Here is a 26,365-nt window from a genome sequence, read left to right on the forward strand (position 1 = left end):
CCCCAGGGTTAGAATTGGTGCTTATTTGAGATGCCAGGAATGTTTTCCAAGATACTTAAACAGCTCTGCACCTTGGCTTCTCAGTCTCCCCATGGAGACCAGATCACCATTTTCTAAGTCATATGATCATTACAGGCTACATTGTAATAGGACTTCATGTTTTATTTCATAGCCATTACTTTTGATCCTCAGAACATTGTTGCCCGCCTCTTTGCAGGTGAAGGAACTGAGGCACAGAGACGTGAAGTAACTTAACCAAGGTCATACAGTAGAGTAGCAGGTAGAACAGACCCTGAACCCAGGAATCTCTTGGTTCCTGGTGTAGGGTGCTCGCCACAGGAATTTGCGAGTGTTGGTGGATAGTTGCATGACCTTGAGGGTCTGGGGCAGAGCCACCTGAAGGTGGAGGCAAGGACCCTGGAGGTCTGGGTGCCATCATAGGACCACTCCTGTGATCCGCCCAGCCCTGTCTGATGAACCAGCCCTGTTTAGTTTAGGTGAACTGTCTTCCACTCCAAGGCCCTTTGATCTTTTCCTGCTGGAGCTGCATTTGGCTGAGGCTAGCTGAAACCACTCCTGGCCTCCCTGAGCCCTCCCCTCTGCCCTGAAATCTCTCATGCTTCCAGGGACAAATTCCCAGGGTGGGGGACCCCATCGCTTTGAAACTCCGGGCAGCAGAGATGCTGAGTGGGGAGCATGTCTGGGACCCCAGGTGGAGGAAGGAGGCTCTTTGGACTTTCCCATTCAGCTGCCCTACTCCCTTCTTTTCCAGTGGAGCGGATAGTCTTCCTTTCCCTCTGCCTTCTCCATCCTCCTTTTCCTTCTTCCAAGGTTGTCTCTATCACCAACACCTCCTCTTATGGGTCCCTGTGGGTCCCCGTGGGTCTGGGACCCTGTGTATTAGAGCACTTTATGGCTGGATTGATCTCAGGGCCATGGCACATGGCAAGATTACTGTGATTCACAAGAAAGTTGTCACCTCTGCTTATATAAATGAAAACAGAGTCAAGGTTATCCTTGATATAACCATATCACTTTGAACTACACATATGTGATATGTTTGCCTAGGTGGGAAAGAAAGGGCTGGAATTACAGTGAGTGCTGGGTCTTACTCTATCTTATCTTTCTTTTTTTTTTTTTTTTTTTAATTTTCTTATCTGTGTACCAGCTGGTAGCTGGGTCAGGTCTGGCTGTCCTTGGGGGCAGGGTGGCTCACATGCACATGTTATTCTGGTGAGGACTGGGGCAGGACAAGGTCAAGCACAGCTGATCAGAGCAGGGATGGTGAGGCAGGAGCAGGGATTTCATCTTGCATCTGGTTCTCCAGTTACAAGGCCAAGGCTAGAGCCAGAGACCTGGGCTGTGTATGGCTTTCCTAGAGCTGCCATTACCAAGTGCAAAAACTAGGTGGGTTAAAGAAACAGATGTTTATTGGCTCAGAAGTCCAAGATCAGTATGTTACCAGGCCCATGTGCTCTCAGAAGGTTCTGGGGAAACATCCTTCCTTGTCTCTTCTAGCTTCTGGCAGTGCCGGCAATCCTTGGCATTCCTTTGCTTGCAGCCACATCACTCTGATTTCTGCCTCCATTGTCACATGGGGTTCTCCATTTGTCTATGTCTTTACATGGTTACCTTTTCTTCTCATAAGGTGGTCAGCTCTTAAATAGGGGGGAGAGCTGGTGATGGTACAGTGCGGCTCGTGTAGGTATTACCCAGAGCCCTGTGTATACCAAGGCAAGGTGGACTCTATAATTTGCAGCCAAGGGTTGATGTGTATGTACTCTGAGTTCTGATCTTTTTGAGGGCTGCAGCCATCCAAGCCTTCTGCCTACCTGGGCTTCCTCTCTGGAGTCCAGGACACAGTGCTGGGGCTACTATGAGTCTGTTAACCTTGGGTGTTCATTTCTGCTCCCAGGTATCACTTGGAAAATTATTCTGACTTGAAACTGCCTTGTGTTCCTACTTGATGGTTCTAACTACTCCCTAGGGATGAGTCCTGGATTCTGGAAATAAGCCGACACAGTGGAGAGGGTCTCAGACCAGGGAGGGTTGGGGTTGGGGACCTTTTTTTCCAGGACTTACAGTCCTTGGACAGTAATCACATCTGCTGTGGTCCCCTGGATGTGGACACAAAACCATACAGCATGACTGTGTATGAATGTCCCTTGATTGGTGATATTAAAAACTTGCCAGCATTGCCCTCCTCTATGGGTTCCTGGAGAGCCAGAGCTGCTGCTGATCAGGGTGTTTACAAGCTATCTCCAGAGGAATGGGCCAGGGGCCACAGGTCTGGGAGGGGGATTCCCTTCCCTCCCCTCTTTGCTTGATTTTTCCTACTAGACTTTCAGACCCACAGGAAAGATGCCCTTGTCCTCACCTTAGGGGACCTGTGGGTAGTGCTGCCATCCTCGATATCCTTCCTTTCTTCCTTCCCTTCCTCCTCCTGGCTTTCTGTAGGGAATGGGGGCTTCTCTCATGAAGAGAGCTTCGGTTGGAGTTGTCACCTCCACTGACAGGACGTGGGCTGGAAATAGGTACAGAAGCATTCCCTCCAGGTGGCAGTGGTGGTGGTGGGATCCTTTGATCATTTAAATGGGACACAGGTGTGAGGCTGACTCTTGGCTGCTTTAAGGTGGGGCTCTTATAAAGCTGGGGGCTTTGAGGGCTTAGCCTGGTCTTTGTAGGTTCTCAGTACTGTTATCTTTGCCTTCCCGTTCCCTCTTGGGCTATATCCAGGCATGTCCCAGACACCAGTGTCCCTGTGCTGGGGATTCCCCAGGTTCTGGCCAGCTGGCCCTCTTGCATAACTCACTCTGGAGCTTTCTCCCACCCCGAACAGTCTGCCTGATGATGGGACAGCAAACAAGCTCTTCCTGGTCACCAGCAAAAGGGCCAGATGGGAAGTGGGGAGTGTGTGAGTGTGGCGAGCTTGTCCCAGTCATGTTGCCATGGTGACACAACTCTGTTTAGCTGCCTCTCCTGGGTCCTAGCCCACATGGACTAAAATAAGTCTTACCTGCTGCTCACACAGCAGGTAGCCCTGGCATCCCAAGGTCAGTGTGCGTGTGTGTGTGCGTGTGTGTGTGTGTGTGTGTGTGTGTGTGTCAGAGGGGCCCAAGAGAGAATGCATCTCACACGTTGACCCCTAGTCCCTTGTCTTCCCTCCCTGACCCAGTCTTATGTCTCTTTAGATCCATGGTTCTGAGATTTCAGGTGCACTAGAGTTACCTGTAAGCTTTCTAAACAGATTCTTGGGCTTCACTTCTGGAGAGTCTGGCATGCACCTGAGAACTTGCATTTCTGAAAAGTTCCCAGAGGATGCTGGTGGCCCAGGGACCACCCTTAGAGTGGCATGCTGTAGATGCTGGTACATGTCAGTAAGGAAACGTAGCCTGCTCTAGTTTTCTGCACTGTGTTTTAAGCTGTTTCCCCAAGCCCACCCACCCTTAGAGCAGATAGGAAAGGCACAGGAAGGCTCTTGCTCACTGCTTCTGTGTTCTTTGGTCTCTTCACAGGAAGCAGGAGCTGGCCAACAGCTCGGATGTGACCCTCCCAGACCAGCCACTGTCCCCTCCACTCACTGCACCCCCCACCATGAAGGTAAGAGGGTAAGAGTCGACAGGCTGGGAGGGAGGGCATGTGAGGGAAAGCCTCGAAGCCTTGCTGTTGTTTTTGGCTCCCGGCCCAGCTGCTTCCACCCCAGGGGGCTATGTAGAGGGCCTGACACCTCTAGAGGCAGTGTCTCTAATTAAGCTTGCCAGTGCAGGAGGAAAGTGTGATTGAGGCTCAGGGGCGTTTGTGTCAAGAGGTAGTGAGGAGAGACTGGGGCTGAAATGGGCTTGGTAGGAGCAGGGGCCAGGAGCCACCAGGAGCAAGGGCTCCACGCCAGAGGAAGAGAAGGGGCTGCTGCCCACGATTGTCTGGGGCTGGAGGTGGGCCCTCCCGGAACTTGAGCAGCACTTGCAGGCTGGTTTACCTGGCTCTGACTGGCTGGGATAGCCCTTCCACCCCAGTCCCTGTGGGAGAGTTGCCCTGGAGGCTCTGGGGGGACCAGTAATTCTTTTTCTATCAGTGCTTTACTCATAAGGCTCTTTTCTGGGGATCCCATCCCAGGAGGCCGAGGACCCTCCCCTTCCTCAAAAGGGGAGAGTCATTTCCCCCTACCACACCTGTCCTCTCACTTGTTCGTCCCCTGGGCAGGATGACCACATACACCTGTTCTGGCCCTCAGGGAGGACTTTTAGCTCAGCCATTTTCCTGCCTGTACCTGCTCCCCTGTTTCATACTTTGTTCGATGGGGACTGGCTCTGAAGAAGCCATTTGCTTCCTGAATCATCTAAAGGGACATCTAGACCCTGTCCAAAGGCTCTGGTCTGAGGTGACTTACAAGGAAAGAATTAGACATCTCTTCCCTGCTGCTCCATGTTATTCCCCTGCTTCCCTGGCCTAATCTATTTCAAGTTGACACCTGAAAAGGAAGAAGGTAAAAAAATCCCATGTTGGATGCTCACCTTGCAAAGCCACATTACATTCACCAGGAGGGAGTATGTGCAAAGGCAGCAGAGCCTGCCCTGATTGGGTTTGGTGTTCAGTGGTGGACACAGGGTAGGATGAGACACAGTGCTAACAGAGGACAGCTCTACTCTCCTCCTGGTGGGGCACCCGGAGGCCCTGAAAGCCAGGTCATTCACCACTCTAGCGCTGGTGCTGGTATCTGACCCAGCTGCAGGGGTTGCTTGTGTGCACAGGGTGAAGCTGAGGAGCATGTTTCTATTCTGAGTTTTGGCCTGTGATCTCAAAGTTGGGTGTGGGAAGCTTGTTTGTGCTGGGATGGTGGGAATTCGAAGGGAGAGCTTGAAAAACCAGGAGGAGTCTCGGAGTGCTCTTGGCAGGCTTTACTCACACACTCATTTAATTCATTCAACACCCAAAATTTATCTAAATGTTTCATTAGTCAGGTCTCTTGGTCACAAGTGACTGAGACATAACTTACTTTGGCTTAGGCGTAAAGGAAATTTTTTGCCTCTGTAACTGTAAATCTAGGTGCCAGGCACGGCTGCATCCATGAAATCTACTTCTTCCCCTGCCGATGTTGTGTTGGTTTCATTCTTTGTCTCTGTGGTAGCAGGATGGTGACAGCTACTCCTACTGGCTGACCCCCGGTGAAAAGAGAAGAATCTTTTCCTCAGTACTTCTAACAAAAGTCCCAGGGAGGAAGATGATTTGTCACGTGTCTATCTCTGAATCAGTCACTGTGGCCAGAGAGATGGAAGGCTGTTATTGGCCAGGCCTGGGTTTCATGACCTAAACTGTAAGAATTGAGAGTAGGGGAGACATGGCTCCTCAAGGGAAAGTTAAAGCACTACCATGAGAAGAAGGGACATAGATGCAGGGTAGGTAAGACCAATACCTTTCTAATCCTGATGATGATGATGTGGTAGGCCCAGGGCTGGATGCTGGTGGCCTCTGACTGAACAAGATATTGTGGTTCCCAGCTCTCTTGGAGCTGATAGTCTCCCTAGGAGCCAAAAGTTGAAAATATAACAAGAATGAAACATGACAGTTTAATTTGGTGCATGTTCAAAGGAGAAGCCACTTGTAGCCCAGTGAAAATAAAAATTTGGGGCTTGAGGGTACTTTAACCTGCTCTTGGAGAAGGATAGGTAGGGCTTCTTTGAGAGAAGAAGGTATTTAAGGTGAGCCCTGAGAGTTGTGTAGGACTTAGACAAAGGTGGAGTCAGAAAGGAAAAGCACATTCTACATCCTTGCTATTCTGAGGTCAAGAAACCAGGCACACCTGCATCATCTGGGACCTCCTTATGGAAGGAGAACTTTAGGCTGAGGATGTAGCTCAGTGGTAGAGCACTTGCCTAGCACGCAGGAGGCCCTGAGTTTGAGCCCCAGCACCCCCCCCCCCGCCCCCGCCTCCAATCACAGTAGAATCTCAGGCCCAACTCCAGACCACTGAATCAGAATCTGCATTTTAGCTATCTTTCCAGGTGAGTTGTAGGCCTATGGCAACTTGAGAAGCACTGCTGTGGGCTTGAGCTATGGGGCTCTGAGGAGAAAGAAGGTTGTGGAGGAACTGGAGGTGGGAGGCAGAAGGCACCAGAATGGCCAGAGCATCTGGAGTTAGGGACCAAGAGGCTGGGCCCGTAGGTAGGGACCAGATCAAGCAGACCCTTGACAGTTTTGCTAAAGATTTCAGAGTTTTTCTTAATTAAGGGCACTGAGGTCATTGAAGATTTTGCCAGAGATGAAGATGATGGGACTTTGGAGCAATTACCCTAGGTGTTGTGAGGAGAATCTGTGGGAGGGACAGAGTGGAAATTAAGATATGCATGAGAGTCTACTGCATGTGAATCCATGGGGAAAGGATAGGGCCTGACCCCAAGGTGCCAATGGGGTTGTTTGGAAGTAGTCTGGTTCCAGATTTCCCAAGCAGTAGATTGATGACATAAGAGGATTTGAGGAGAAAGAAGAGGCAAGAATGGGCCCAGTTTTAGAGCAACTGGACTTGGCAAAGCTGTTCTCCGAGATAAAGGTGGCCCAGGAAGGAGGAGAAAGGTCACGATGTAAACACTGAGTTGAACATGCCTGAGACAGGAACAGCATGTAGCGAGCAGCTGGGTATTCCTGGCCAGGCTTAGAAGAAGGGCCTGGGCTGGAGGTCAGGCTCTTGGAGCGGTTCTCCTGGAGAAGGGAATTGAAGCTCTCCAGGGAAAGGGTGGAGTGAGAAGACAAGAGGTTCCTGGGGTGGCACCTTGAGGTGTTCTCCCAGGTAAAGGCTGGTGCTAGATGTCTAGATGTTGGACCTAGATGTGTAGGAGCAGCATTTCGCACGGAGGGAAGGGCAGCCAGATGAGCAGCTGCAGAGAGACCGAGCAGGACATAGAGTGCACAGGGGCCCCTGGGCAGAGTGGGCTGGAAGTTGCTGGGTTGTAATTGAGACCAGTCTTGGAAAGGGATGGGATGTGTGTGGGGGGCAGCAGTTGCCGAGTGCTGAGGAGGTGGTGAAAAAGTCAAAAGATGTAGACCGACCTCAAAAGATAGGCAGACCTGAGTGTGTAGACATATTGAAAGGAGGAAGGCAGAGGGTACAAGAGGACACAGGGTAAGGGTGATCAGGAGTCTGCTCTGCTCTGTCCATCCTGGGGCTAGGGGGCCTTAGGTAAGCCCAGAGCAGATGAGCAATCACAATCTTCAGAAGGCATCTTCTGCCCCATGTCCTCTGTCTTTTTCTTCTTTGAACTCAGTTCAGGAATTTCCTTGCTGTGACATTTCTGTCCAGGCCTCAAGGGCAAGCTCAGAGGAAGAACGCAAAGGTTTGTCCTAAGGATTCAGTCTGGGTTTGAACCCCCCCTTTTTTTTGGTACTGGGGGTCGAACTCGGGACCTTGGGCTTTCGAGGCAGGTGGCAGAACCACTGAGCTAAATCCCCGGCTGGGTTTAAACCCTTTTGTGGTTGGTGGTGAACCTGTCAGTTGTACCTGGATTAAGGGTTTCTTTGTCACTGTCATTTGGGTTCATTCTGTGGCTGACAGCCCTTAGCTGTGGTTAGGAGTCTATCTGTGGCTGGGACATTTTTTTCCCTTTGTGCAAAAGCTAACTGCTCATCAGGTATTTAAAACCACATTCCTCACCTCTCACCAACCTGCTCACCATGAAGGAGCAGCCCTTTGTGACTGCGCTTACCAAATAATATCATTGAAGTTCCTCACTGCTAGTTGTCTGATCCTTTCCCTATGGAGAGCTTCTGAGCCTAGCAGTTGCATCTTGGTCTTCGGGTCCCTGTGTTTGAGTCACCAGGCCCTGGCACCCACCTGGGAGATGTTTGTGTACTGTACAGGATGTCCAGATTGGAAGAGCTTGTTCTAATACTCATCCTCCAACCCCTTAGTTTTGCCTGGCCTTTATATCCCCGTAGACCAAGAGTGGGGTCAGGTCTATGTTTTGCTGACACCTCCAGACTCCTCAGGTTATTTTTGCACATTGAGGCCTGAAATACCCTGGGGTGGAGGTCAGACACTCTCTCTCTCTCTCTCTCTCTCTCTCTCTCTCTCTGTCTCTCTCTCCTCCAGCCCTGGGTGTTCATGAATTTGTTCTCTATCCCCTGAGCATCTGGGCAGTGGGAGAACTGTTTTCCTTGGCAATGAAGACTCAGGGTGGGGGTGGCACAGACCCCTTTGGTTGGTTAATTTGGGAGTCAGCATGTGAGAGGCGGGTAAGCCAATTCCTTTATAGATAAACCAGAGTCCCAGAAGTGGGAAATGGCTCATGCAAAGTCCCAATGAAGTTAGTCGTGCTCCTCCCTCAGTCAGTAGAATAAGTGAAATGCTAAGACGCAGGCCATTTTTTGTAAAGTGCTGTTCCCACCCTATGCACTGAAGGACAGCCCCTCTTGTAGTTGCTTCTCCCACAGTGAAGGGTGATGGGACTGCAGGGGCAGTAGCGGCCTCCAGCCTGAGAACCTCCCCCTGTCCCCCTTTCCCCACAGGCATGCCTGGTGCAATCCATCCTTCATATACCCTCCCTCACCTCTTTGCTGTTTGTGTTTTTCAAGGGATTTTTTTTTTTCCTAATAGGAAGCTGAGAAAAAGCAACCAAAGTGGTACTGAGCAGATGGGCTGAATGGGAGCCCAGTTCCCAGCCAGAGCTCAAACTGTGGATGGGACAGGGTGGGCTGAGAGAGGGGCTGGGGGCTGTCTACCCAGGAATGTGATGGACTGTTTCCAGGACCACATTTTCCATGACACTGGTTTCCGTATCTAAATAATTCAGCAGGCACTTAGGAGAGCCAGTCATGTGCCCAGGCTTGTGCTGGGTCCTGTGAGGCTATACCAAAGCACCATCCTTGACCCTCAAAGAGCTTGCTGTCTTCAGGGGGCCTTAACAGCACAGGAAACCATATAGCTCAGCATGTGATGAGGCTTTCTGTGAAATGTGGCTGCTCAGCGGGTGGAGAGGGGCAGGGAGGCAGGCTAGGGGGGCTGTCAGCAGGGACCCTGATGGAAGCATGGGAGCTGGGCTAACTCCCTAGGACTATAGACCACAGCCTTTCTGGGCTCTGAGAAGGGAAGGAGCTGGGGTTGAGTCTCTGAATTTTCCTGAATGTGAGCATTTCATCAGACTTGGACTTCATGCTGGTTCTTGATTTGACCTTGACCTGAACTGTCACACATGTCCCTGGAGCCCCATCAATTTTGGACTGGCTGGGTCAGCTGGAAGGTGACCTTGCCCAATTTCTCTGTCCCTCTTTGTACAAGTCTGAGGGCAACTTTGTCAGGCCTTCTCTTTTCCAGAAGAGGGTCGTGGAGGCTTGGGGTTACCCTGTAGTGAAGAGCAGAAGACCTTCCTATATTGCTTCTGTAGTGGCCAGCTGATGCCCCCAGAAGCCCTCAGAGGAAGGTGAGGCAGATGTGCAAGCTTCATGCCTGGGAAGGAAGTGAAGGTCCAGGGATCTTCTCTTGGCCTCTTTCATCCCTGTGGGCAGAGCTGTGCCAGGCTCCTTCTTCTCCACAAACCACTCTCTCCCTTACCAGCTTGTAGCACTGCCCTGGGCCAAATCCATCTCTTCTCCTTGATCCTAGTTCCTGTCCCTACTCTTCTGTCTGGGCTGAAGAGAAAGACTGTCCCTGTCCACCACGACTGATTAAGGGAGTCAGCCCCCCATATAGCCACCAATTTTATATGAGGCTACAGTGTGCATCCCTGCCCTCAGGAGCTAAGTAAGTCCTTGTTCCTGCCTGCCTTAAATTAGAGGTGCTGCTTCAGGCTTCCTGGAGAGTACAGATATTTGTTCCCCATACTCCCCCTGCTGGAGCTCCCAGTGCTCTCTGGGTCCTCCCATTTATGTCACCTGTTCCAGATGTGGCTGAGACACATGTCGTTCCCTGAGGATCCACTTCCCAGAAGCCCTTTGATTTCTTGAGGCCTGGGGCAGACATGAGAAAGGACGCATTTGCCTCTTGAGGGTGGAGATGCCTGTGTACCTGCTTGTATAAACCCCCTCCTCAGGTGTACACACCTGTGTGTGGGTACATTTTTCTGATTTTGTTCACATTTTAAGACCTCTTACCTTGTACTTCTTGCAAATTACTTTAGGTAGAACTGGATTTTAAAAATTTACTTACGTGTAAATGTCTAAATTATGACTATAAACTTTTATTAATGGACATGTCAAAGCTCCCTACATTCTGATCAAGATTCAGGCCACTTGTATCACCCAAAGAAGTTCTTCCATGTCCCTTCCTAGTCCATCTAGAAGCAGTCAGTGTTTTTACCATAAATTAGTTTGCCTGTTCTAGAACTTAGTTTCAATGGAATCATATATATGTGAGATTTGCCCACATAGCTGAATGTCTCAGTAGTTTGATCTTTTTTATTGTTGAGTAATATTCCATTGCAGGAATACATCTAATTTACTTGTTCTCCTATCAAGAGACATTTAGATTATTTGGAGTTGGGCTGTAAGGAATAGTCCAGTGCTGTGCACATTCTGGAAATAAGTTTTGTTTTGTTTGGACAAGAGTTTTCATTTTTCTTAGATAAATATCTAGGAGTGAAATTGCTGGGTCAAAGAGTAAGTGAATGTTTAACTTCTTATGAAAGTGCCCAAATACTTCCTAATGTTTATAGCATTTTACATTTCCTCCAGTGATGCCATTAGAATTATGTCTGCTTCACATTGTCACCATTGTTAGTCTTGCCATTGTTAGTCTTTTTACTTTTAGCCACCCAACTGGGTGTGTAGTGGTACTGCATTGTGGTTTTAATTTTTGTTTTTCTCATGACTAATGATGTTGAAACAATTGAGAGCCATCTCAGTTTAATTGTGTGTGGCTTGGTATAAGGGTCCAGGCCCATTTATTCTCATATGTATATCCCGTTGTTCCAGCACCATTTCTTTCCCCACTGAACTGCTTCGGTGTTTTAGTAAAAAACCTGCTGGCTATAGATGTACACCCATATATTTGAATAGTGTCTCTATAATCCATGGCATTTCTCTAAACTAGGGATAGAAAATATGTGACATTTGTGCCATCAATCCCCCTTCTGCCCCTATGACAGATACTAGTCATGATCGTGGCATTCTTTCCTAAGAGCTCAGACATGGCTTCAGACTCTCGTTCAACAAAGCACTACAGGCATCCTCCTGACAGTCATTTGGAATTGTCATTTGAGATGAATTACTTCTGGCATTTCAAACTGAAATTGTCACAAGAGGTTGAGTTATTTGCTGAAGGTCCCACAGCGCGTGAGTGGCAGAGCCAGGATTGGGACTCGGTTCTGTCTGTGCTCCGAAGCCTATGTGGTGGTAGCCACTGCTCCACTCTGTGTGATCTTTTGAGCAAGCCATTTGGTCTCCCTGACCTCCAGTCTCTCCACCTGTGTGATAGGGGCAGTGGCCACATGAAGGAATGAAGTTGAAGAGTAATAGGGTAAGGCATGGAGTAGCTACTGGAGTGCCTAACAGAGTAGGCCCTCTGTAACTGGTTGTGATGATGATGAAGGTGATAATCTTTGTCCTTGAGAAACAGATAGTTAGAGCCTGTCTTTGGGGAACCCAGAGCTGCCAGGTCATGGGAGTTCCGTGTCTGTTCCCGTGTGTCTCTGGGGTCCTATTTCATGTCCCAGAGGGGTGTCTTACTTCCTAGAAATTGCTAATGGAGCCCTTGCCCTTTGTGTTGCCTGGGACTTGTTCTTCTTCTCTGAGTAGGGGACTGGGCACCCCGAGTTCTCCCCTCTCCTTTAGTTCTCCAGCCCATCTCTCTTTCCTTCGTACAGGATCTTGCCTGCCGTGAAGGCTTCTCCAGTTCCTTTGACCCGTGGATCTCTGTGAAGTGCTTCTTCAAAGAGATGAAGCCATAGAGAAAAGTAGTTAAGGACACATTTCTAGAGCCAGTTATACACTGTATAACTACTCAGTGTAACTTCTCTGTGCCTCACTTTCCCTATTTGCAGAACGTAGATAAGTGCCTCATGTGGTTGTAACAAGGATTGCTTGAGATGGTGTGCACTTATCTAGAACAGAGGCATGTAATGTGCTACGTGAATATGTCATTGTTCTTCTAAAAAAACTTTATTTCTGAGACAGCAGTACTTAGAAAATCTGGAAGGAAGTAGTACATACAGTTTTTCTGCTGTTAGTGTAGTTTTTCCATAGGATTCCTGATTTCTGCCCTGCCATATGCCCATAGGGGAGAGGACTGACTGTATGGAGTGTACAAGAACTGAAATTGCATTTTGTGTGAGTGGTCCCGCATGAGTCTGTGTGTCGGATATAAACCCCTGACTGATCAATGTGGATGACAGTGAAGGTGTTAGAAAGAAGCTCAAACAAGGATCCGGTCCAGCAAACTCAGCCAGACCTGGGGGATGGGGACTTTGCAGAGAGCACTTTTCTGGATTGTGCTCTGAATTTTTGCTTTCTGAGTCAGGCTGCCCTGACCTAAACAGGAGTCACAAACCAGGTGGTCTCCGTTGTGACAGCAAGAGCCTGCAAGGCTAGCATTCTCCTGAAGGTTTTTGGGATTGAACAGCATAGAGATGTGGATAATTCAAGGCTATAGAGAGTTCTGAGGTTGGCCTTGGGACATGTTTATGATCTATTTGTCACCAACAGAATCCTTCCTAATTCCTTTTGGCTGGAAGTAATATTAAAATGAGCCTGGGGGCTGGGGATTTAGCTTAGTGGTTCCACCGTTTGCCTCGAAAGCAAAAGGTCCTGAGTTCAATCCCTGGTACCCCCCCCCCCCCCCATGAGCCTGTATTTCTGGGACAGACACTGACCTTGTGGGGAACACTGGAAGGCAGGAGGTGGGGTCCAAATGCCCTGGGCAGCCATGTGGGGTGCAAGATGACTGGCAAAGATGCTTGGTTGCAGGCTTCTCCTTTCTCAGGCCTCTTCCTTAGGGTGCCCTCCTCATTTTTCTGCCTGTCAGTCAAGGCTTGGTCTGGCCTACATCACTTGTGTTCAGAAGATGCTGACAGAGCACTTAGCCTTCAGGGCATTTCCCTGATGATGCTTCCTGGCTGTTCTGCTGTAGTCACAACCTTGGCCTTTGGAGGCCTGACCAGCTGTCCTGCCCCAGAGCATCCAACATCCCTGCTTATTCCTTATTTCTCACCTTTGACATCTATGCTTATTTCACATCTCTCCCCTCCCCAACTGAATTGTGCCGGGCCCCAGTTCAGGTCCCGGATTAATAACCAACTGTGTGACCTTGTGTAGTTCAGTAATGTTGTGTGAGCCTCAGCTCCTTCATTTGTAGAGCTGAGCTCACCCCATAGGGGTGCTGTGAGGGTTTAAGGAGAAAGTGGGCCAGCCAGGGCTTCATAAAGGACTGGCACTGTATAGGTATTGCATATAGCTATGGATGCTAGTGGTTGTTATTATGATCAATAAACCAAACACTTGCAGGGTGGCTTCACTGGAAAGCCTCTTCCTTTTGTCTGCCATAGACACTTCCCTGAGACCAGCTGACAGTGGGTATCGCCTGATTCTGTGCCCAAGCCCTGGCACATGAGTGTTGCTTACCTGACCCTTAAGCCTTAAGGCTTTGGGGGCCAGTGGGTGGTGGGTTCTGGGTTAGCTTCTGAAGGGTGTCTCTTGTGGAGCTCTGAGCTCCCTTAGGTCCCTACTGTGTGTCTTCCTCCTATTAACTTTTCCACTGGATCCCTAGCAGACTCCTTGTTCTTGGTACAGGAGGTAGAGTTCCAGGCCTTGGTCTGTGTGTTTGTTTCTAGGGCTGCTATACCAAATTACCACAGACTTGGGGGCTTAAAACAACAAAGATTTATTCTTTCATGGTTCTGGAAGCCAGAAGCCTGAAATCAAGGAGTCTGAAGGTCCTTGCTCCCACCAAAAGCTCTAGAGGAGAGTCCTGGCTTGCTTCTTCCAGCCTCTGAGGGCTCCACGTGTGCCTTTGGCTCAGAACCACATGTCTGTGTTCTCTGCCTCCATTTCCACGTGGCCTCTTGTCTCCCTGGGTGCCACTACTTTGTGTGTCTCTTATAAGGACACTTGTCATTGAATGTAGAGCCCTCCTGGGTAAGCCAGGATAATGAACACATCTTGAGATTCTTATCTTAATTATATCTGCTAGCTCAGTCCATTTGTGCTTCTATAATGAGATATTGTAGCCTGAGTAATTTATAAGCATTAGAACTGTATTTCTTATAGTTCTGGAGGCTGAGAAATCCCAGATGAAGGTGCCAGCAGATATGGTGTATGGTAAAGACCACTCTCTGCTTTCAAGCCAGTGCCTTGTTGTTGTGTCCTTTCACAGTGGACAGGGAAAGGGACCTACTTAGTTCCCTCTGATCCTTTTATAAGGACATGAATTCCATTCACAAGGGTGAAACCCTCATGAACTAATCAGGTCCCAAAGGCTTCACCTTGCAATGCCATCACCTTGGGGTTTAAGTTCTAATATGTGAATTTTGGAAGACACATGCATTCAAACCCTAGCATCTGCCAAGACCTGTTTTCCAAATAAGATCACATTCATAGGGTGTATCTTTTGGGGACTAACATTTAACCCACTGCAGAGGCTGGGCTGCCCTCCCTTGGGAGCTCCTGGTAGGAGCTCAGTGAGGCCCAGAGCCAGCACCTGCTCTTCCTTGTGTAGCTGGATGGCAAGTGTGACTATACAGGTGTGTGGTGTGGACAGGGCATTGGTGGGCCAAGAGGAGCTAGCCCAGTGCAGCTACAGCTCACATAGACAGGGTGGAGCATGTCTCCCCCCACCCCCGTCATCACACAAGCCCACATGCAAGGAGTCCACAGGAGGTACTTAGTAAATATTCACTATAGGTGCCTGACAAGTCTTCTTTCATGGATCTACCTTGAGAATTGGTGAGGAACAAAAATGCCCAGATTCTCTTAGAGAATTTTCATAAGACTTCTTTCTTTTTGCAAGTAAATAGAAAAACAAAAACCAAGAGGAACAAAACGCTCCTAGAAAGCTACTTTTAATAAAAATGATATATGCTTGTTATAAAAAGTTTAACCCATTATGAAGTGCAGAGAAGTACATTATTAAACAATGAAGCCAGACACAGTGGTACATACCTATAATCCCAGCACTCTGGAAGGCTGAGGCAGGAGGATTGTAAATTGGAGCCAGCCTGGGCAACTTAGTGAGACCTTGTCTCAAAAAAATAAAAAATGGGCTGTGGATGTAGCTTAGTGGAAAGGCCTTGGGTTCAATCTCAAGTACCATAAAACAGAGCAAACTACCCCCAAATCTCAATAATCCTGCCATCCAGAAATATTCATTTTTAGCATTTGCTTAGCATCCAGGTATCTTGGCATTGTACACACAGAGGCATACATAAATAAGATCATTCTGTTTGTGCTCCTTTGTAATAAAAATAGTTCAGTTTGATTTTTCTTATATTTAACTAATAGCGGGGAAAAACCCCAAATAGCTCAGAAGTAGTTGCTGCTGAAGTTTAGAAAGATGTTTCCTCTCTAAAAGATATATTAATTTTTTGAGTTTTTTTTAAAAAATGAGAGAAATGATTATAAAACGGAATTAAGTCATCAAGGATAGAGTTAGTGTAAGAAACAAATTTCAACTCTATATATTGTGGTTGGCCCCTGCTTTGAAATATGAGAACCAGGTGGTTTTGGAGGGAAGATGCAGTCTGTGAACCTGGCCCTGAGAGAGTGTGCTCCTTGAGGGGAACTGCTGTTCTCAGAACAGGGGCTGGGATAACAGGTTCTGCCTGTACAGATACATGGAGGGAGCCTTCAGAGCCAGGGCCAGTAACATGTGGAAATCAAGCTGAGCCTATCTTGGGAGCCAGCTGGATGTGTGAGCTAATGAGAGGGGCTGAGCTGATTTGATTTGGCAGTGAGACCAAGAGGTTTCTGAATGTCAGGTGTTAATACAACGGCTGGCTGGCTCTACATGGGAAGCCAGAAGTAGGGGGTGGATAGCCTGGTGGTATCATCTATTGCAGAGAAGGAATTTGGGAGAAAGGAAAAAAGTTGGACATGGGGGGAGCAGAAGAGGGAAGGAGAGATGAGGAAGGAAGGAAAGTGGAGGAGAGGCCAGTGTGGTGGAGAAGGACAGTGGAGTAATAAGAAAGGTGATGTGGAGCAGTTGGCTTTGGATCATCAATTGGTAGCCCTGGACCAAATTTGTCTCCAGATTGGTGTTGTTTGGCCAACATGATGTTTGGAAGTTCATCTTGGTACTGTTTGAGGGGATGGGCTCCCTTTAGTCCTTTGCCAGATGAACTGCTGCTTGTTTCTGGAGCTCTGTCTTCCTGGGGGGCAGGTCCTAGTAGGGAGCATCCTCCAGATGACCAGAATGGCATATCAGAATGATGCTGAGAATCAGATCATGCATAGTGGAGGTCAGAAGTCTTTACCAGGTTTTTCAAGGAGTAGTTCAGAACTTCAAAACAGTTATTAAAAAAAAAAAGTACAGAAAAAAATACTTTTTTACTTTTTAAAGACAGGGTTTTTCCTGCAGAGAAAAAGTCACACAATACTCATTTCGTCAGTTTACAGTTGAAACATAACCTTGATTTTGTAACCTTCAGTGAGCAACTTGTAGATCCCCCATCTAGGTAAAAAGATAATGAAAAAAGAAAAAACCGCAAAGACATAATGTGAGTTTCATTTGCCAAGTCCCTATTTGGACTTGTCTAATCTGTTTTTTTTTAAATTCATTAAATTTGTTAGGAAAGTGAGAAGGTGCCATTCATTGCCTGCCTCCAATCACAAACTGTCATCTTCTCTAATCTAACCTAAATCTTTCTTGTTGCAATTTCAGTCTGCTGGCTCTCATTTTGGCCAGCAGGGAAACAGCAAAGCTGCCCACAAGGTCGATAATGACACCTAATCCCAGCACTGTGCTTCTGTCTTGTTCTAATAAGTCCACTACTTCCATTCCGAGGACCTGGATCACTCTGCTGCTTCCTGTCAGGGTGGGCATCTGTGGTGGAGAGTCCAGGTTTGGGGTCATTAGGGATGAGGGTGGGAAGGCATGGGAGGGGAGAGAGAACTTCATTCTGCTCAGACTAACTGTGCTGAGATAACCCTCCCCAGGTGATCTGCCTGGCATGGAAAGTCCCCCTCCTGGTCCCCCAGGTCAGATAGTGTTGCCTGGCTATGGGAAGACTCTGGCAGGGAGAGTAAACAGGCACACACATTTAAAATTCAATATGACTGCCTGGCAAACACTCTGCAGGGCCTTCCAGCCCACTGATAATCTCCGATTCTCCTCTATCCATGTGTGTGGGAGCTCTGCATCAAGACCCAGATGGTCTCTTCTGGGAACTGGCCATCAGCTGTTGTGAGGGCCAGGGCAGGATGGGGGCCCGTCCCAGCCTCGGTCATGCAAAGAATGTCTCCCTGATCACTCTAGGTAGATTCCTGAGAGACCCCGGGGCTGGCCTAATTTCTCAGCTGGATGGAGCTTCAAGGGCAGGGGCTTCAGAGGTGTCTCATCCAGATTCCTGTCTGCCTTGGACAGCAGAGGTGGCTGTGGTGGGGCCAGCCCTGTGAAGTGTGTGCACTGGGCACCCGGCATAGGTGATGAGTGAGACATGAAATCCAGCCAAGCATGTCTCTTGAGGAACACCTTTTTCTAACTGATCCATCTAGAGGATCTCCTTTTCTAATTTACTCACAGGTGCTTCATAGTTGAGCCTTTGTCCTTCTAAAGGGAAACTCACTAAGTTGATTGAATCCCAAAGACTTCATGTGGGATTCTGAGCATAATGTAGCTAGGTCCCGGGTAGCCTTATTTCTTTCTGAGGTAGAACAGGGGTCCTAGCAGCTGGTGGAGCAGAGGGGAGGTGGGTGGGAAGGGAGGCCAGTCTTCTAGTTGGAGGTGGCACATGGCTACCTGGGGCATCTCCTGGGGGACTTGATGGGATGGTGTCCTGGCGAGGTCGTTCCTGGGAGGGACCATTTATATCAGCATGGGTTGTTTAGAGCAGGTCCTGTTGGTTGTTTTCCCTTCATGGGCTTCATGCCTGCAGCTCTTCTATAGGACAGGATATCTCCTCTCCCACCTAACTCAGCCTCCTCCTTCTTTCCAAATCTCACTCAAGGCATAGCTTGGAAGCCACCTCACCTAGGAAGCCTTCCCTGTACTCTTCTCTTGGGAGTTTGTTTTGTTTGCTGTCTTACACAGAGTATCTTACTTTAGGAGTGTTAGGACTGTCTCTTCACTCACTGCCTGTACTTGCCGAATACCCACCTTGGATTAGATTCTGCTGAAGGCCTGGGCATACAGTAGGGTACCTGGCAGACACAGTTCCTGCCCTCCTGGGGCTTATCTTCTGGTGAGGCAAACTGGGAAGCAGAAACCAGTCAAAAGACTGCGGCTTCTGGCAGGGGCTCTGAAGGCGAGACACAAACATGGCGTTTGGGTGGTCATGACTTTCAAGGGTGCTATTCAGGAAATTAGTGTCTGTAGAAGGAAGAAATGGCTTTCCATGGGGGCTGGAGGTGGTGACAGGTAAGATGCAGCCTGATGGATAAGGAAGAAAGGTGGTGTGGTGTGTCGGGGAGTGTCTGGACCTGGAAATTAAGTGCAAAGGTACCAGGACAGAAAGGGGCTTGTACCTTGCTGAGCAGAAGGGAACCCTGCATGGTTTCAGAGGCCTGAGTCAGAGAGAGATAACAGAGGCAGAGCACATGTGGGATGTGCAGCTTGGGAGGGGTTTGTATTTTAATCAGCAGACTGATGTGACTTACATTTGGCAACCACTTGAAGAATTGATAATAGATCATAGATAATAGATGTGAGAGGAAGGAGACCCAATAGAAGGCTGGTGCTGGAGTCTGGGCAGAAAGTGGAGGGGGCTTGGACCTGGGTGTTGGCAGGGGGATTGCAGGAAATGGACAAATGGAGGGTCTATCAGGGAATATGAGGCAACAGGGTGAGCTGATAGATTGGACGTGAGAGACAAGAATCTAGATGTCTGGTCATGCTAGACATGGCTTGAAGGGTGGGTTTTGGTCCCATTTTTCTGAGATGGAGATGCCTGGGGAGGGGCAGGTTTAGGAAGGACATACCACAATTGAGATACTTGTGAGATAGCTAAGTAGAAACATCAAATATGCATTGGGAGATGCTAATTTGGAGCTCCAAGGAGAGAGAGGTCATGGTTGGAGTTACCCATGTTGGGGAATCAGCTTAGAGATGGTATTGGATTCACAGAAATGAATGAGCAGCTTGGGAGGGTATTGTAGACAGAGATGAGAGGAAGGCCCAGCTAGTGTGTGGGGATCTCTGCCTTTTAGAGGTCAGATGGAGGAGGAGGAGGAGGAGGAGGAGGAGGAGGAGGAGGAGGAGGAGGAGGAGGAGGAGGCGGTGGCGGCTGCAAGGAGGGCTGAAGGAAACCAGGAGAGCCAGGCTGTCAGGGAAGCCCAGAAAAAAACCACAAGAAGGGAGGGCGTGGGGCTGAGAGATGACAGGGGCCAAAGTGCTGCTTGGACTTGGTAGCATGGAGTTCACAGGTGACCTTGACAAGGGCAGTTTCAAGGAACTAAGGGGCCAGATTGATTGTGTTTTGTTTTTTTATTTTGGTACTGGGGATCGAACTCGGGACCTTGTGGTTGTGAGGCAGGCAGCGGAACCACTGAGCTAAATCCCCAGCTGGGGCCAGATTGATTGTTAAAGGAAGCAGAGAGACCCTGTCACCTAGGATGTGCAGCATTGGACAGAGCTGAGTGGGGTGGCCAAGCTTGAGGAGCCTGCTACTCCATCTGCACCAGCAGGGTTTCCCACATTCAAGGGCAGGCTTACTGTCTCCACTAGCTAATCCCCCACGATGGACTCGGCTTCCTTCACAGTGCAGGGACCCTGTTTCCCCGAGGCAGTTAACTCGTGCTGCCAGATGTTCCAGGAGGGATGCTTCTGAAGGTGAGAGCCTGGTGGAGGCTTGGAGGTTCTGCCAGAACCACCAAATCATTACCCCTTCTCCAGAAGACACATCATGTCCTTCAGGCCTGGGAGACCAGACCAGGGTCATGATTTCACATGCCTGGTGGCCCTTCCTCTGGACAGCTGTGTGGTCAAAAGACCTCCTGATTTAGTGAAAATGGGCCTGTACCATGGGGGCAGGGCATGTCCCTTGCCCCCGGGGAGCTAGGAGGATCCTAGGTGCATATCTGGGACTGTAAGAGGCCAGAGATCTCTATGGGTGGATGTGCTTTGCAAGCAGCTTGTCACTGCATGGCTTTGTGGTGATCTGGAGCTCCAGCTGCCCCGGCTGTGGGTCTGGTGCTTTCTTCTGACTCACCAGGCCCTCTTGTGGCCGACACCATCAATACCAGATGGTAGCCCGTGGGCAGACTGGGGAGGAGTGACAAGCCCATTAGTGTCCCACTGTGCCAGCTGGGTAGGCCCAGGGGTCAGGCTGTCAGGCATGGGCCTGACCACTGTGTCTACTGCCAGTGTCACCACTCAGGAGCTCCTAGAGACCTCCTTAGACCAGGCCTGAGTGGGGTCCACAGCAGCTTCCTCAGACTGGGGACCTCTGAGGGTGCATCCCATGCTCCCTACTTTGTAAGCTGGCCCGAGTTTCAGCAGCCTTTAGCTTCAGTCCTAGGTCTGGAAGGTGGCACCCACCACCTGGTCAAGCGTCAGCACATCTTCGATCATGTGTACTGGGTGCATTGATTTCTTTCTGTAGAAAAGGAATTGCATCAGGAGAAAAAGGCTTCGGTCTCTAACTTTGCTCCCTCCTTTGTTGTCTGTGCATTTGAGTAGGGGGCCTCTGGGCGGGCAAAGTGGAAACAACAGCAGATGATAACTGTTTATAGCAGGCAGGCGTGTGCAGCTGGTTAATGGCCCTCGCCTTTGGAGCCCATAAACCTCAGGAGGAACAGGCAGTGGGTGGTTATTTTGTGTGCCTGTGGGGGGTGAGTGTGAATGCAAATGTTTTGGGTGGCCCTTTGTAGTATCATCCTTGTGTTTTGGGTGTCTGTTTGGGGTGCATATTGTGGAATTCTTGTCTTTGTTGTGAATGTATTTGCAGCTGAATGATTTCTTCAACCTGGACAGCTGGGTCTGGGGTGGGCAGCCCAGTGCCTCTCCCGTAAGCCTAGTTAGGGTCTTCATTTGCCCCTGCACCCCATTCTTCAGCCCCCACTGGCAAAAAGAGGTGGGGCAATTGTGTTATTTGAGATACGGTTTGTGGAGAAAAGAGCTGGTTAGCATCAACGTCCTTGTACACTGGTACACGTATAGAGTGGCTGTTGGAGCTGGGTCTGAGCATCTGTTTCGGTAATCATTAACTGGGAGAGGGGAAGGAAAGGCACATGAAGTGTGCACACATCCTCCCTTCTTGTAGGTTACCCTGAAATGAAACTCTCAGCACGTGGGGAGGCTGGAACCCCTCAACCTCGTATCTCACTGTGGTGAAGGAAACTTTGGAGTCTTTTATAGGAGGTTAGGACTGAGTTGGGATGATTCAGATAGCATCTCTCAGGCACATCAGAAGCACGAACCCTCAAAGTTAGCAATTTCCTGAGACCTCTTTTCCAGTACCCCATTCTTTGATGAGCCAAACCTGTAGCACCAAAATATATGTTGATTTGTTCAGTTCTTCTTCTTTTTTGCTTAAATTCTTTATTGGTACATTTTAGGTATACAATATGTTTACATTTTTCATTGGTACTTGTGATTTGTTCAGTTCTTGATCCAGCACATTTGATGAGTACCTACTATGTGTTCGGTAAGGCACAGGCTCCAGTGAAATCCCAGTAATCTATCGTATTGGATGCCAGAAGGTGTTAGCAAGAGGAGCCCAGATCACTGAAATTCTAGATTAGCTAATCTTTTTCTTTCTTTTTTCTGTTTTTTTGAGACAGGGTCTCACTGTGTAGTTTAGGCTGACCTTGAACTCACTATGTAGCTCAGGCTGGCCTTGAACACACAGGGATCCTCCTGACTCAGCCTCCTGAGTGCTGGGATTACAGGCATGCACCACCACACCCAGCTGGATTAGCTAATCTTTAAACCTGCATTTGCTGCTGATGGGGGCATGGGCAGTGGGGTGCCTTGTTTTTCTACTTTACCTTGAAGCAGAGGGTATACAGCTGGGAGCATCTCCAAGGCAAGAGGGTACTAGGAGCAACAAAAACTCTAGAGGAGTTAGTGGCTGGCTGCTGGTGATGGAACACCTAAATGCCAGGGGGACAATCTAGCCCTGATGGGGAGGGGAAGGGAAGCAGCCAGCTGCATACCCCTTAATAAGCATGGAAACTCAAGGCACAGAGAAAGGGGAGGCCTGTCAAGAAGCTTGTGGGTATATGGTATGCCTTGTATGATGCTTCTACTTTAGGAACAGTCTTCCCCAAGCAGCCTGGCGAATGAGTTGAATCTTCAAGTTGAAGACTGAACCGAGCTGTGGGTCACAGCCAAATTACTGCAAGGATTTGGACACCTTCCCTGGCTGGAGCCAAGTTCATGGTTTCCTGAGATATGCAGGATGCTGTCTGGAGTGATGGGAGACTGGGAGGGGGCTCTTGCAGGGGACAGCTTCCGAAATAGAGAAGGGGACAGGGACTTCAGGGTGCAGTGCAGGCTCCACATCTGACCTGTGTTGAGTTTGCTCTGGATGGACAAATTCATAAGCATCTTCACCTCCTCCCTCCCCCAGACACAACCCAGGCCAGGACTGGGAGAGGCAACTGATTGGTCCCTGGATTCACAGCGCCTGGGCTCCACACTTGTCTGTGGAGAGGAAGGGGGAGAGGCAGGGGCAGAGCTCCAAAGGCTTCTGCTGCCCAGTTCCAGAGCTGGAGTCCAAGCGTACAGAGCAGCGTGGCTGCTCTTACCAGTCTCAAAGAGCAGGCAGGAAAATGGGCAGGAGGGTGGGGAGGGAAAAGGGAAAGAGGAAGCAAGTACAGTAATGTAAGTGGGTAAATTGGAAGGTACCCCAGCTTATGCAGGAACCTTGCCTGGGGAGCAGAGACCACTGTGGAGTGATGAGGGAGGGAGCTGTGCCCCTGACACAGCCAGACACCCACCCACCAGGGCCAGTTAGGAGACAGTCCGTGATCCTTTGCCTTTTCCCAAGGTGAGGAAGGTTGGAAGGAATCACAGACTTTCTGGGAGGCCAACACCACTCTTGGATCAAACCTCAGGGGCTCTGTTTCCCCTCTTCAGGGAGAGACACTGTCACTGAAGACTGGTGAGACACTATGGTCACTAGCGAGACTCAGCTGTTGCCTCCCCTGGAATGTTGAACACCCCCGGTTCACCCTGTCCCAGGCCTCACAGGGTTTGTCTCAAATAACCTGATGAGATTTCCAGAGCTGTTTTTCTAATTCCCTCACTGGGAGGCTCAGACCTGCAGCTAAGTTCCGCTTTGTGGGGAAGACTAGAAAATTTAGGCCGTAGACTGGATCAAGACCAAGAGCTCTGCCAACTGACGCCACAAAGCCTGACTTGGAGAGTCTCCATGGTATAGACTTTGTGCTTTACCTAGCACTGGGCAGCCCTGAAGCTGGAGTCCCAGTAGTTTCCTGGAAAATGACATTGATTGCCCCAAGGCAGCCTGGCTTGTACAGTGCCCCTTACTACAAACACCTACCAATGGTGTTAATCTGGTTTTCATTACTATAACAAAATATCCGAGGCTAGGTAACTTTATGACGAAAAGAGGTTTATTTTGGCTCATGGTTCTGGAGATTCAAGGTGAAGGGCTTACATCTGGTTGTGGCCTTCTTTCTGGCAGAGAGCCAAGGTGAAAATGGGCATCGTGTGCAAGAGACAGGAAGCACACACATCACTTCTGGTCTTTCTCTGCTTATAAAGCCACCAGTATTCAATCATGAGGCTCTCACCTTGATGACCGTATCTAATCCTACTCACTTCCCCAAGGCCTCACCTCTGAACATGGTTGTTAGATTGTTTCCACAATCTCAGTACTTCACATTGGGATCAAATTTCAACACATGAACCCTTAGGAGACACAATCAAACCATATCCAAATCTTAACAGTGTCCATTGTCTGTGTTCATGTGCATTCTGCTTATACTTCAGGTCAGCATGGTGCTTTATAGCTTACTTACAAAGCACTTTCTTGAACTCTTCTGATGCTCACAGGACCCTGCAAGAGAATTATTTTCCTACTTTACAGATAAGAAATTGAGGCTTAGAGAGATAAATGAAGCTCTCCTCTTAGCCAGCTGGTAAGACACAAACCTCAGTCTTGTGATTTCAAGTTCAGTGTTTTTTCTACTTCCCCAAGAAATAATTACTGAGTATAAATAATTATGGAGTATCTGCTACTGTATTTCATTGTTTCTGAGACACACTCTCTCCGCTCTTAACAGCTCTGAAATCAGGAGCATCTCACAAACATTACTGTGCCACAGTTTGTGTTTTGTATTGCTTTATTAGTGGTACATAAAATAATGTGCATCTTACAATGGAGTTGTTTTAAATTTGATGAAATCTGGTGTGTGTAGCTTCTGCGTGCTAGAGGTGACCAGTTTAGAGGGAAGATCAGATACCCTAGCCATTATCAAAAAACAGAATATGCTTTGTACCCATGCCAAGTGCCATGGGAATGGTGGCTGTGGACTTCAGAAAGGCTTGGTGGGGGTGGGATTCAGTCCCTGAGCATCCTGTTCTGGATCACCAGCCTAACCTGCACCGTACCCAGTTGGCATTAGCTGGTTCAAAACCTGGACCCTGGAGGCTAACTAATGGTTTGCATCACTGCCCGTTGGCCTAGTTATTTAACTCTTAGCCTCAGTTTCTCCAGCTGTAGAGTGGGCCCAAGAGTGCCTGCTGTACAGTTTGTCGTGAGAGATGCAAGAACACCTGTGTAGTATTTCATTGACATTCTGGCACCTGTAATGAAGGCTTGGCTAGTGTCAGCCCCTTTCCTCATCATGAAATGAATTCTATAAATTCAACAGAGTTAGAGCTGGCAGACATTGATCCATCGACTGCTGTTCTCTGTGTTAGGCACATTCACATTTGTCATCACATTTTATCTTCAGGAGCACCCAGGGAGTGGGGCGGGGATCATTATTCCAGTTTTACAAATGAAGTGATAAAGCCTGAGCTCACACAGTGGGCAGAGGCCAGGCTGTGGTTTGTATGCTGGTCTCTTTGACCCTCAGGGTGGTGCTCTGTGCTCTGGGTTGCAGCAAGAGAGGAAAACCTGCTCCTGCGGTGGACTCACCTCCGTGAGGGCGTTTATCACTAAACCATGACCTTGGGCATCCTGAATGGCGTGGCTTCTGGTTGAGAAGGAAGAGGGATCTCATTCAGAGCCACAGGAATCTAACTTGATGGAGGGGAAGTGTTCACAGACCTCAGTCTCCTTTTTCATCTCCACCTCCATGGACAGCAGCCAGTTTTGCCTCACAAGAATGGACTCTTGTCTCCTTGGCCTGCATTCCTTCTGTGCTTGGCTGGCCTTCGGGTTCCCCTGCCCCTAGAGAGGCTCTCAGGGTGAACATGTTGTCGCCTCTGTTCAGGATGCTGCAGGGGCTCAGGGCCAGTCAGAAGTGTCCTTCCTGCTCTCAGAGTTTGACATGGACAAATACCTGCTCTCCCTATGCTTTTTTCTTGGCTGTGCAACCAACAGGCTGTGTGACTTTCAGCCGGCCAGTTATCCTCTCTGAGCTCCCCATCCCTATCTGAAACTGGATCATCATGAGGAGCAAATGGGACATAGTGGGAATGCATCCTGGGTCTGGATATTGATTTCTGTAGATGGAGGAATTTTTTGTTTTGTACCTCTGCAGCTTAATCTGTAAAATAGGGAGAAAAACTCCCTCCAAGAAGTCCTCCCTGATCCCCTTCTTTTGCATCCCAGCCCTTGCCCACTCCTCTGGGCATTCATTCAGGCTGGGAGGAGAGGGACTGAGGCTGGTTTTCCCAGGGTCTCCAGCCCTAACTGTGCCTAGCACACCGTAAGTTAGTTCTCTATTTCTTACCTTCCTCACTGCCTCCTAACTGCATGCCTGTGCAGAGGGAGGGGGTTGGGCCACAGGGTTGCTGTGTGGCAGAAATTTTGCAGACATGGCATGTCTTTCCTGCCAGGGTGGGCTGGCCATGTTCCTGGGGCTGGGGCTGCAGGAATGGGCTTGGCAGGGAGGGGTGAAGTTGAGGGCTCTGCTGAAAGACGAGTTGGAATGAAGATGAGCTAGAAGCAGGTGCAGGAGGGAACTGGGAGGATGGAGGATGAGTCCCTGGGCTCAGTAATGACAGAGAGGCTCATGAGCTTTTCCTCAGTGCTTCTCCCAAGATGCCCTTTTATGCCAGAATTTTGAGAGTTGGAAGGGACATTGCCACCCTTCCCTGCATCCAGGGTTTTCTCTCACATGTTGCTTCTCTAAATGAGAAAGTGGCCCAGTTCAC

General features: G+C 49.0%; 1 protein-coding gene across 20 annotated transcripts in view; it reads left to right on the forward strand.

Annotated features, from left to right (window-relative positions):
- Nucleotides 1–26,365, forward strand: part of Rap1gap2 (RAP1 GTPase activating protein 2) — a 251,824-nt gene that overhangs the window by 127,553 nt on the left and 97,906 nt on the right. For 19 of the 20 annotated variants that reach the window (XM_087191600.1, XM_087191611.1, XM_021238357.2 and 16 more), the window contains one exon: nucleotides 3,516–3,600. In XM_087191600.1, coding sequence (XP_087047726.1) covers nucleotides 3,516–3,600 — 85 coding nt within the window. Of the gene's footprint in view, nucleotides 1–3,031; nucleotides 3,054–3,515; nucleotides 3,601–26,365 lie in introns of those variants that run through there. The other variant, XM_087191616.1, reaches the window with a different exon arrangement.

This window comes from Heterocephalus glaber, unplaced genomic scaffold (genome assembly GCF_053883595.1).
Source record: "Heterocephalus glaber isolate CG9 unplaced genomic scaffold, H.glaber_assembly_v1.0 deba00001564, whole genome shotgun sequence".
Lineage (NCBI taxonomy): Eukaryota > Metazoa > Chordata > Mammalia > Rodentia > Bathyergidae > Heterocephalus > Heterocephalus glaber.